At 37.0% G+C, this 13,482-nt stretch overlaps 1 protein-coding gene across 1 annotated transcript; it reads right to left on the reverse strand.

Annotated features, from left to right (window-relative positions):
* Positions 1 to 5,190: 5,190 nt before the first annotated feature.
* On the reverse strand, positions 5,191 to 7,449 carry LOC125215483 (uncharacterized). Its single transcript, XM_048116906.2, has 2 exons — positions 5,893 to 7,449; positions 5,191 to 5,534 (listed from the first exon to the last, which is right to left on the reverse strand). Exons 1-2 carry the CDS (start codon positions 7,213 to 7,215, stop codon positions 5,523 to 5,525), a joined length of 1,335 nt encoding a protein of 444 aa, XP_047972863.2. The 5' UTR covers positions 7,216 to 7,449; the 3' UTR covers positions 5,191 to 5,522.
* Positions 7,450 to 13,482: the final 6,033 nt, after the last annotated feature.

The raw sequence follows: 13,482 nt of genomic DNA on the forward strand, positions 1-13,482 counted from the left end.
GATTATTCACCATAATCATTTAATAATTCCAAATAGCAAAGTCGGGTACGGGCACATAATCAAATCAATAACTTTGCATATTTGGCCCATCAAACTATTTTAAAATCACTAATATAAATCAATCTGGTTAATGTCTGCTATAATACGTGACAAACCGTTTAGTTTATTTTGCCCAGCATAGGCAAGAATACAGCGGGAAAACATAATTTAGGCATAGGTCAATGTAATTAAATGCTAGTAATACTAAAGTACTTGCATGCACTTGCGGATCTACATGTTGTACCCCCAAAATATCACAATAACATTATATAGAATTCCCTTGGAAATAATTGAGGCTGGTGGCCCAATGGTAAATGGTCTGGTTTACTCTAGCATAAGTCGCGCGTTCGAAACATCCTAGGCGGCATTTCCGAATTTTGTCGTTTTTTTTTTACCTTTTATTACTACCAGTGCATTAAAATATTTAATGCTTTGATTTTTTCTTATAAAACATTGAAATTTCTACTAATATATTATCTTATCTTTTCACTGTTCTCACGCTTAATCCTTTTAGCATTTGTATTTTTAAAAAATTTTCTTTATGTAATGCATTTAATTTTTTAAGAGTACTTTTAATTCTTTTTTAATACTTTTATTTTACTTATTTTATCATTTTTCAATTGTTTTGCACAAAATTTCAATTTTCTTCTAATGCATATCATATTTTTACTTTTTGTGTTTCTAATGCTAATATTTTTTTATATTTTTAAAATTCTTGAAACTTTTCTTAAATAAGCCCAAAGATGTTTTGCCATTAAAAAGAATGCACTTTTCAAAAGTTTAAATAAATTATTCCTAGTATGTAAATAAAAGAATTTCCATTTTAGACTGAGGAAATCATTCAAATAGAAGATAATGAAGCGTTTTATCGAAAAAACAATGACATATTAAAAAAAATAATTAATCGATTTTGAATCTCCCAATTGATATAGATATTTATCGTACTCCCAAACCGAAAATCCTAGATCCGCCACTGCTTGCATGCCCACATTTGATATTAGTACTTGTAACATTTTGGGACTGAACATTATAATTATAATTATAATTATATCTTGCAACTCAACTTTGTGTTCCTACTACTCATATTTACGATAGTGAGCGACGTTTTTATTTATATAATTGATTGATTGAGAGTATTTTAACTCTCTTTTTTAAAAATAGAAATTATTTCTATTTTGAATCATTCTTTAAAAAAAAGAAACTTTTTAAATTTTCTATTTTAGGATGTGGACTCTCACATTCCACTAATACTACTTCGACTACTTTCTCTCTTCTTCTCTTATATCATCCATTTTTCTTTTTCTCTCTCTCATTTCACCAATTATTCTCTCTTACTAATTTACCAATTGTGCATTAAATTCATGTCGTTTCAAATGTTTTTATTTTTTAAGGACGGAGGAGCAGTACTTTTTATACGCTTCGGCACATAAGTGGCTGAATGGTTATCAGTGTGCCACCTCCAAATACTACATTGATAGAAAGGATCACAAGTCAATTTGCATTGTAATAGTATTAGTTTATCAAACCGTTTAATGATAATATTTTTATTTTTGTAAGAATATCAAAAAGGAAAAAAATTGCAAAATTTGCAGTGTTATTATGTATTTGGACTTTGTACGTCATAGATTCATAGTAAGTGTATATCTTTTGAAAGTAAACTTGAATAGATTTAGCCCATGATCCCATCTCTTTATTAATCGAATATTGATTAGGCTCTTTAATCATTTATTTTTGATGAACACGTCAATTCAACCATCTTAATCTTAGACTCTGGTTTCAATCTTATATTCGAGTATGACTAAATAAAAAATACCAATGCCAATACATAAACTTTTGTTGGTCATATAATTACTTGGTTTTAGAGCATCCGCAGCGGTGCTCTTAGCACCGTCCGTCCGTCCGTGCCGCTGAGCACCCGTCGTCCGTCCGCCGCTGCAGCTCGTTCGTCCGTGCCAGCGGCACGGACATGCTCTTAGCTAAGAGCACGTTCGTGCCGCTGAGCACTCATACGTGGCAACGTCTGATTGGCCAACGGCTAATTCGATTTTTTATTTTTATTTTTTTTAAATTCGAAATTTATTTAAAAAAATGTTTTTAAATAAAAAAAAATATTTTTCCACTTCCCAAAAAATTATATTCGTTTTCTACCCACTTTTAATTTATTTTTCAATTTTTTTTCCCCAAAATTCACATTTTCATCTATAAATACCTCCACTTCAACAAAAAAAAAAAATCACATTCTCTCATCTTTTTTTTATCATCTACATTCTCTCATCTTTTTTCTCATATTCTCATCTTTGTAAGATTTTAATTATGTATTTTTTTATTTTTTAGGATTTTAATTATGTATTTTTATTTTTAAAGATTTTAATTATGTAATTTTTATTTTTTAGGATTTTAATTATGTAATTTTTATTTTTGAATGTATTTTTATAATGTAGAAATGTTTTTAATAATTGGAGTATTTAAATTGAATAATAGAATGGTGGGACCTTTGAGCTTGTCCTTAGCTAAGAGCACGGATGTGGATGTTGTGCTCTTAGCTAAGGACAAGGAGTAAAAGTGGGTCCGGGCCCACTTCCGTGCTCTTAGCTAAGAGCACGGATGGGGATGCTCTTATAATAGAGCAAATTTATTGTATATCGAATTGGAAAGTGGTCTGGAATTGTGATCCTGTGACGGTTCTTGTTCAAAGCTCTGTGATCAATGTAAAAATAGAATAAACCATCTTCTTCCTAACCAGCAAAACTGGAGAAGAGAAATTAAAGGACTTTGGCTTGGTCGAGCGTCACCCCGACTTGTTTCTCGATTTCTTGGTTCTGAAAAGATCTGTACGAAAGTACATTCGCTGGCTTCGAGTCCGGTAATAAGTGAATACGATGATCAAACTGATGAGGTGGTAGCAATTTACAATGCCCAAGGTTTACGATTCGGGCAGTTAACGTCAAACCAGAACCGTGAGATTTAAATTGAACCGAAATCGTCACTTTTGAACCGTTGTTCGGTTCGTGTTTCAAAATTTCAGAACCGAAACCGTGCTGGAACCGCGAAAAATCACCGAAAAACCGTGAAACCGAGCCGGAACCACCAAAAACCACCGAAACCGGCGGTTCGTAAACATGAAAACGTTAAAAGAACCTCCGAAAACCATCGAAAAACCGACGGTTCCGAACCAGAACCGTAATCGCCGGTTTTAAAACCGGAACCGTGATATACCCTCACAGTTCGATTCCGGTTCGACAATTTCCAAAACCGAAACCGACAATTCTGAACCATAACTGCCGGATCCGGAACCGTGGGCATCTCTAGGTAGCATGCCCTCCGAATGTGCGAGTTCATCAAAATAATACACTAATTGATTTATTTACTTTGCAACATTAGATCTCAAGTCTCAACCACTTTAAAAAATATTTAATTAAACACTAACTTCACTAAAAGAAGACATTTTGTATATAAATGTAATAGTTGAGAAAATTAAAAAATAATAATAATTTAGTATTTTGAGTTCAAATAAATTAAATAGAATTCAACCAAATATATTTATATAAATAACTATCAACATTTTCATAGTAAGATAAATACAAATGAATTGTGATATTATGGAGGTCCGCAAAATAATCTCTTTGCATATTGGGAAAGAACCAACAAAGTAAATTCTACATGGAGTTTATAAGTACCCTCAACTCTCTACTCCTATTACAAAAGATAAGTTACTGGTGTAAAACGGTATATAGCTAACGGCCTACGTAGTCTTGGAAACGGATTGAAGGTCTTCTTATGCGACGAGCGTTTGTCGGACTCCTTAGCATTGTTACTCGGCTAATCATCTAATATTGTTTTGTCCAGTGTATCATTCGTGCTGTCCTGATGGCACTCAACTTAGCATACGTTGTCAGCTAATGGTGTGGCATGGGACTCTTATCACAATAAGACCTTGGACACTGGAAACGACCGATGTCTTTTTACACCTCTAATTTGCTTGTGAGGTTAATATTAAGGGTGTGAAAGAGTGACTCTTAAACTTCATCTGTCATACCGAAGATGATTCACCTTCCTTTTTTGTTTGTCTCAACCAATGTGACTCATTACTAAGAAAGAAATACTTTATCTCTACTTTATTCTCTCTCTTACTTTACTTTCTTCACTTAATACACAAATAAAAGTGCATAATATCCAATGCCGTCCAAAGAAGAGGCCATCTTCCTTGGGACAAAGGGAAAAGTCGGGTACGGGCACATAATCAAATCAATAATGTTTGCATATTTGGCCCATCAAGCTACTTTAGAATTACTATATAAATCAATCTGGTTAATGTCTGCTTTAATACGTGACAAACCGTGTAGTTTGTTTTGCCAAGCATAGGCAAGAATTCAGCGGGCACAGACCAATGTTACCAAAACGACATTTGAACTATCACTAAATTATTTCTTAGGTTTGTTCTTAAAATATACATTCATAGACTAATTGTTGCAAATACTGCGTTATTTTGAAGCATTATTCTTCCTCTATCATTTGTAATAATCGACCCTTATACTCAGGGGGTAGATTACGGTAAATCTAACTATGTTCTTCAAGAAAATGGTCCCATGGCTAGATAAAATCGTGACAAGATAATCTTGATAATAAAAGGCGCGATATATTTTAAATTTGCTTGTGGGGTTAATTTGAAATACTCCGCATTACTCTCTGCTAACATGAGTGAGACCACCCCTATAAAGCCTGTAAATGGGAACAATGAACTTGCTGTTGTACACACCATCAGTCTACTCTACTAAGAAAGCATTACATTTAAATAGTGGGACCTCTTAACAAGATGAAGTGAGGAAACTAAAGTTTTAGATCTCAACTCCATTTGTCCAAAAATTGCCATTTGATATATGAGAGGTTTGTGTTGCTCTCTAATGTGATGGAGCATACTCATTCGTGACCAAAATAAAAACGCAGATTTTGTACTACTTTAAGTTGCCTAATTCAACAAACAAACCACACTATGACAATGCAACATTGCTCCTCTTATAGTAATATTACTAAGGCATCACCAAGAATTCTTATAAGAAAATCTAGATGATTGCATCGGAGAAGACGTCAATTCCGGCTGCAATCACTTCAACAATGTCAACTAGAGCATAATTCATAAAGCAAAATGAAACATACATCGAATTTCAATTGCTTAATCCAGGAAACCATATCGATATTTGGAACGCTTTATGGTTTTTAGACAATAGAAAGACCATATCTAGAATAAATGAAAAAAACCAATTACAACAGACTTTTAGCAATGTTGATTCTGAAGCTTAACTTCAGTTTGAATTAATGTTTGTGCACAACCAAGACTACAACTTTAGTAACTAATTCTATATAATTATCATAGTCATTCATGAAATGAACCCAAAGAGAGTTTGTCAACGACAGACTTGATTATGCTCGATCCACGCCAGCTACCTGCGGGGGCTATGCCTCGACATCTCCATGTTTGTATATCTTCAATGCGATACCTGTAATCATATTCATGTGAGATATTGTTTGGTAAAAATCAGGTATACAGTAAATGTAGCCTTTGTTATAAGAATTTGAACAGAAAACCAAACTTGAAGCACAATTATTCTCCCTTACGAATTCAAACGAAAGAGCAGAATTGAGTTTTACAACTTACGACAAGAAGCATGGGAGTTTCAGGAGATTGTACAAATAAAACATCTAAAGAAGGTGAGCAGAAACCGGTGATAATGTACATTGGTGGTAATGGATAAAAGAAAGGATAAACCTAAAGCAGTTCATACACACATATCATACATATATGAACCTTTCAATGGAAAAAAAATCTTAGGGCTTTATTAGAGAAAAACCACTTACAATGATTTTCTCTCCCAAACTCTGACAAGGGAGTATGAGCAGGCATGGCGAGAAGGGAAAGATCCAATTTCCATCCAAATGATAAGATTTCCGGTTGCAGTTCAACATGGGTAAACTGCAAAGGTGGTCGAGAAATTTGGTCTTTAAGTTATACGAGGCCACGACTGTAGGAGCTGCAATAATCAATACATTGTCCTTGGGGTTAAAGGCACGAGGCCTAAAGCAATCGAAATTTTTCCAATACAAGACACGTTTAAGGCGGCATAAGGGGCTATCAACAAGATCAACAGCAATGCTTATGGTGTGCATCAGAACCCATTCTGAATCTCTCCCATTATAGCGCAACATCCACACATACATGTACGAACCTCCAGGGTCACGATTGGAGTAGTAGAAACACCCTGAAGACACCCCTATGCACCCACTCTCACTAGGTGTGATCACATCTTTATCACTAGGTGTGATCACATCTTTATCAGGAAGCTCAACAGCCCAAGCTCTTAGATCGCTAGGGCTGGGGAGGAGGTTGTCAATGCACACTAAGAACATAGCCAAAGAGAGAGAATAGAGGCCCCGATTGAAGTAAATTGAGCGGGGAAGCCACTCACAGCCATGGAGATCATGAGGCTCGAGTGGGAGGACATGGCTGCGCCATTGACCCATCTCGGAACAGAAGATATCTAATTCCAATGGAAGATTAACTGCCGTGAAGGCAACAATCTTAAAGTCAAGGGAAAGGGAGGGATCAAAAACAAATGAGGAATGCATAGTTTTGATGTCGGTATGGTGGTGTTGGGGGTTAATTGGGATTGAAATACGCTGTTTTGTGACAGGGTTAGCGACATAATATTGGGAGGAGGAAGCTAAGAGTAGAATCCCATTGCAGCAGTCTCGAATGCCGGAATGATCACGCTTGTCCGGAAGCAGAGAAGGAAATAAGTGACCAGTTTTGTCTAAACGAAACCTTGGAGGCCTGAACTGTTTGTACACGTAGTGGTACATAAGCAAGTAGTGAAGTTTCAAGAATGGGTCGCCGACTTCACGGCCCTCTTCGGGAGGAAGGGGGTCCTTGAAAAGGAGGAAACTCCAGAAGGGAGCAGCAGGGGAGGGAGGAGACATTCTAGGAATGCAAATTTTGGATATCACAAAGTTCCAACCTTTAGACACAGATTTCAGCAAAATCAAATCTTTTTCACCCACTCTACCTAGAATTTCAAAAATCAAATCCTCAGGAAACATAGCCCAAAATCCCCAATCACTCTTACCTTTACCTGTCCCTATCGATGAAGGAGAAGCTTCTTGCTGGATTGAATTCAGCAACATAATAAATGGTATGTACTGATAAATTACAATTATTGGCTAAAGTTACAAATAAAGAGAAAGAGGATTGAGGAATTGGATAAATAACAAACTTGAAGGTGAGAAGAGCCAGGTTGAAGGGCTCCGTTATGTGTAACTGATCGGAAAAAGGAACTCCGCCGCCTTCGAAAGGAAGAAACGATTTATATCGAATAAAATAATTTTGGGAATAAATTTGAGAATATTATGAGGACGAAGACTGCGAAGCGGCGCTTTTAGTTTAGATTTAATTTAACTTTAACCCCAGAGCTATGCGTTGCTTAAAATAAATTCATTCTACTAACATTGTGAATAAATTTAACAAAAATAAATAACAACAATATCACGTAAGTTTAAAGAATAAAAAAATTGTACTGTATATACTAAAACCTATGTTGAATAATTATAATACTCCTATAAAATTAAATAAGCTTGTAATTAAATCAACATAAAAATAAATTTAGAGTTTATATAATATTTATAGTTTGAATTTGATCGCACTCTTTGCTATAAAAACATAATGGAAATGTTAAACCTCTCAAGTTTTATCATACATCATAGAAATGAAAATGCATTTATCCAGCTAATAATAACAATTAAAACGAATTAAATCATTGTTTAGTGAAATTAGCCGGTTTAAAAATTTAGCATTGATTTCAATGGAATAAATGGATCCCCTAATGTGCACAATAATAAAACATATTAATATTTTAATATTATAATTTATAAATTAAAATACGAAGTATGTGTAACAGCATCCCTGTTGAACTATCACTCAAAGCAAGGGATCCAAGTCCCACTAACAATCGCTCAATATTCAAATCAGCAGTTTTACATCTTAATGAAACTATTGAAATGACAACAATTTCGCCCATTGTTCTTCAAGTAACTGTACTAAGTATCCTAATTAAAATCTAATCATTCCATTACTATCTTAGTTTCTACAAATATGAAATCAAAGATCATTAAATTGAATTTGACCAATAATTTCACTGAATAGAAACCTGTTAAGCATTTAAATAGATTTATTAGCTATTTTTAAAATGAAAATTTTTGTGAAACTAGATAATTTCATCGTTACTAAAAATAAATTTACATTTTTGAGAAATTTTTATTATTATAATAAAATCACCATGCTCAGGCGACAATCACACATATTGAATGGAGATTGGTGAGCACATGAGTATAGAGGCTTCTCCTTTGGTATTGATGATCTTTGTCTCAGCATGAGTTAAATGTGTATTAATCATCATTTGATTTTTTACTTTTTTATTAGTAATAATTTGCTTGTTTTTGGCGCTACAATAAAACTGTCTTACTACGACAAAGGAACGGACAAAAAATTATGTTAGTAAACAGTGTAACTGCAAATATGGAGTTCCATTGCTCAAAAACCCATTGGCTACATGATTAATCATTTTTGTTGTTGAAGTTTTGATTGAAAGAAGCTGTTTTTCGAATGAGTATTTATAGAAATTTGCTTTGTTTCTACCGATTTGACGTATTTCTGTATTAATTAAGTAATATGAAAAGATGAGTCTCTTCGCTTCAACAAATGACTCTTCTTATTTCTATGTTAGCATTGACACTATGAAGATTGTAGAATGAAAACCGTCTACTCTCTTCTATTATTACAATATTTATAATAATAATTATAATAGCATTGATTGTAGAATGAAGATTGCAAATTAAAACCGTTTGATACCTTCTATAGTTAAATCTTTTTTATGTTATTTTATTGTAATATTTATAATGCCATTTTTTGTTATTTTCTTCAAAATTCCCTATAGATTTAGTTAACAAATTAGTGGGCAGTGAGTACAAATTACGCCAATTTTGGTTTAGTGAAATTAATTAAGACAGGTCATGTTGAAAAATTAATTAAATAAATAGAAGACTGGCCATTGCGACAAGAAAAGAGAAATGCTGCATGTATGATGGTAGGATTTTTGGAGAGAGTCTCTGTCATACCTTTAGCTTCATATAGAGCTATATGATTATTCGTTGTAGCATGCATTTTAAATTTAATATGTTCAAGTTAGCATAGTTTATTTTGAATAGTATATTGTAGTAAATCTTATTTAATTATGTAATTTTATCAGGGCGGATCTATATGCAAGAACAGCGGGGCAACTGTCCCACCTCATATTTTCATACTAGTATATATATAGTGTATTTTACAACTTAATTTTTTTTTAATTTCTCACTAAATGCCTCTCTCCTCAAATTCTTAAAATTCCCTCGTATATAAACTTTCCTATCTCTCTACAAATTCCTGGCTCCGTCCTTTTATTTTTATAGTATAGATTATTAATACTCACTTCATCTGTCATTAGGAGTCTCATTCATGGGCGACACGGGTTTTAAGAAATGTTAAGGAAAGTGGATTGAAAAAAGTTAGTGGAATAGGGGTCTCATTTATATATACTATTAGTTTTAAATGAAATGTGAGTGAAATGAGTTAGTAGAAGGTGGGACCCTATTACCATTTATGGTAAAAGTGAACCGGGACTCTTATTCGCGGACGGACTAAAATGGAAAAACGAGACTCCTATTCGCGGACGGAGGGAGTATATTGTAGTAAATCTTATTTAATTATGTAATTTTATAGTATAAATTATTAATATATTGTAGTAAATCTTATTTAATTATATAATTTTAGTATAAATAGTAAATTTGTAGAGAAAATAAAGTAATAGCGAGAATACTAAATAGAGTAAAGGCCAAAATTGGTCCTGGACATATGACCATTTTACGTTTTTGGTCCTAAACATTATCTTTTGGATTTTTTGGTCCTGCACATATGGAAATTTGATCATATTCGTCCTCCGTCAACATTTCCGTTAAAAACTAACGGTCAACGGGTTTAATCCCGATTTTGACCAAATTCATCAATCGCCATGGATTCTCAGATCTATGGCCTCTCTCTCGCCTTCCTCGCTCTTCTCGCCGCCTCCGCCACTGCATTGCTGGCCAAACCAGCAAACTCCGCCGCTCAGATCAATTCCAAGTCAGTCCTCGTAGCTCTCCTCGATTCGCATTACACCGAGCTCTCTGAGCTCGTCGAGAAGGCGCTGCTCCTGCAAACGCTCGAAGACGCAGTCGCCAACCACAACATTTCCATATTCACCCCCAGGAATGAGGCGTTGGAGCAGGATTTGGACCCCGAATTCAAGCAATTTCTGCTGGAGCCACGGAATCTCAAGTATCTCCAAAATCTTCTTCTCTTCCACATGATTCCCACCCGCATTCAGTCCAATCACTAGAGGAAGAAGCCAGTTTACCACTCCAGCCTTTGCCGCGACGCCGCCGGCTAATTGATTCAAATCCACGAGAAAAACGGAGAGAAAATCGTCGGCACGGCTAGGGTTATTAAATCCGACGACATCGTCCGCCCCGACGGAATCATCCATGGCATTGAGAAGCTCCTAATCCCCAAATCCGTCCAGCACGAATTCAATTCGCGCCGCAGCCTCCGCGCAACCTCTACCGTGATTCTGGAGGGAGCACCGGAGGTCGATCCGCAGACTCACCGCCTGAAGAAATCAGCACCGCCCGCCCCCGCACCGCACCGGAAATGTCAACGGGTCAAAGTAAATTTCACCGCACCGGATTCCGGTGCAGTGCGGTGTGACGTTTTGCGAGACCCACAGGTACCTCGAGAAGCACGGCTGAAGCTTTGATTTCAAGTCGATGGGGCGGGAGGCCATCAGAAGGCCAATCCGGTGGTCAAAGCCGAGAAATTGGAGAGGATATGATGATGATGAAAGCTTAGATGAATGGATGGTGAATTCAATTAGGGAGAAATAATTGTTCATAAAAATAATTAGAGAATTAATTAGGGAGTATAAAATCAGAATTAAAAGTTTAATTTGGTCAAAATTGGGATTAAACTCGTTGACCGTTAAGTTTTTAACGGAAATATTGACGGAGGATCAAAATGATCAAATTTTCAATGTGCAGGACCAAAAAATCCAAAAGATAATGTTCAAGACCAATTTTGGCCTTTACTCTACTGAATAATTGGATTTCTTCTATATTATTGTCTCTTACTTTACTTTCTTTCTATTTTAACTACTCCCTCCGTCCAGAAATAGGAGTCATATGACACGGATTTTAAGAAATGTAAAGAAAAGTTGATTGAATAAGCTACCGAAATATGAATTCCACTTGTATATAGTGCTATTAGTTTTATAGTAACAAAATATGAGTGGAATAAGTTGGTGCAATGTGAAGTGTACTTGCCATTTATGGTAAAAGTGAAATAAGATTATTGTTTTGGGATCGACCGAAATAGCAAAATATGACTCTTATTATGGAACGGAATGAGTATTTATTATTTTTGCAAAACACCAACAAAAAAAATCAATCACTTAGAGCATCTCCAATGCAAATAGGCACTAAAAATGGCACTAAAAATCCACTTAGAGTATCTCCCTGCCACGTCAGCAGCACTAAAAATCCACCTGCCACATCAGATTTAGGCTAGCCATAGGCCAGCCGCAATAAAAATAATTCAAAATATACTACATTTACGGAATTAAATTTACGACACATATACGGGAAAATTCATTAATTGCATTAAAAAAAAGGTACATAGATAAAAAAAAAATTACATAATACAGAAAAAAAACTATCGGCGTGCAGTCCTCCGTGCCCACAACTCTTCAATTATATCCTTTTGGAGTTGAATATGAGCTTCCACTTGGCGCATGTCGGCAAATTCCTTGAGGCGGCCGGCTTCATCGAGAGGTACCCCACGTCGTACGCTAGGGGTGGCCGTTCCGTGGCTTGGACCGGCTTCATCGTCATTGGCCCAACTAGTCAGTTGTACGCCTTCGTCTTCGACGATCATGTTGTGCGGGATAATGCAGTCGTACATTATTTGGGAAACGCATCTGACATCCCACAAACGCGTTGGACCCTTAATTGCCGCCCATCGAGACTGGAGCACACCAAATGCGCGCTCCACGTCCTTGCGCGCCGACTCCTGTTGTTCCGCAAAGTAGGCCTTCCTTTCATCACTTGCGTGTCTGATCGTCTTCACAAAGACAGGCCACCTAGGGTATATCTCATCCGCCAAGTAGTAGCCCATATCATGCCGGTTGCCGTTGGCCACAAATGAGACAGCTGGACCGACGCCCTGGCACTTCTCATTGAAGAGGGGAGACGAGTTCAGGACGTTGAGGTCGTTGTTCGACCCGGCTACCCCAAAATACGCATGCCAGATCCACAGCCGGCAATCAGCTACGGCCTCGAGGATAACATCCCGGGGAACCCATGCTTCTCCCCGTACATCTGCATCAAATTTTGACAATCTTCGGGAGTAGGGCTTCGAAGGAACTGCTCACCGAAAATGTTTATCACGCCCTCACAGAAATACTTCAGACATTCCAGGGCTGTCGACTCACCGATGTGGAGGTACTCATCCCACATGTCTGCCGCGCCTCCGTAGGCCAACTGCCCGATTGCCGCCGTGCACTTTTGAATAGGGGTGTGGCCGGGTCTGCCAACCGCATCGTGCCTGAAGCAGAAACACAGATATCGACGCTCCAAAGCGTCAACGATACGCATAAACAACTCCCTGCGCATTCTAAAATGCCGCCGGAACATATTTGCGGGAAACCGCGGGTTCTCTGAAAAGTAGTCGTCATACAGCCGCTGATGTGCAGCTACGTGATCCCGATCAATTACTGCTCGGCGGTGGATAACCCGTGGAGGGCGAGGTATCGCCTGCTGTTCCACCCTACGCATGCACCACTCCATCTCGCGGTTCATGTAGGCCTCCATAGCCTCGTTCATCCTCCGTTCGTACTCCTCAGCATCCCCACCACAACCACCACTGCTACCACCCGCGTTACTCATCGCTCGATGATGCTTTTGTACAGAAAGTTAGAGAGAGAGAAAACTCGTTAAAACAAGTGGTGCAAATGAAAATGAAACTAAAATCGCGTTTATATAGGTTTAAAAAAAGAAAAAAAAATCGAAAATCGGCGCTGGCCGATCGGGCCGCCACAATGGCGGCCAGCGCATCGGCCCGCGCCACGCCACCGACTAGCCCACACCGAAAATTTTGCCGATTTGCTGCTCGCCTACTCCAATGGTTCGACTAGCCGACCAGCTAGTGGCGCGAATCGGCTAGCCGGTTGGCTAGCCGGCATTAGAGATGCTCTTAAGTTGGGACAAAGGGATTTTAAGTTTAACAAATTTATGGATACTAAAACATAGTAACAATATTTCAAGAAAGTGTAA

The sequence above is a fragment of the Salvia hispanica genome, chromosome 3 (assembly GCF_029641045.1).
Source record: "Salvia hispanica isolate PSC_SH4W2 chromosome 3, Shi_PSC_v1, whole genome shotgun sequence".
Taxonomy (NCBI): domain Eukaryota; kingdom Viridiplantae; phylum Streptophyta; class Magnoliopsida; order Lamiales; family Lamiaceae; genus Salvia; species Salvia hispanica.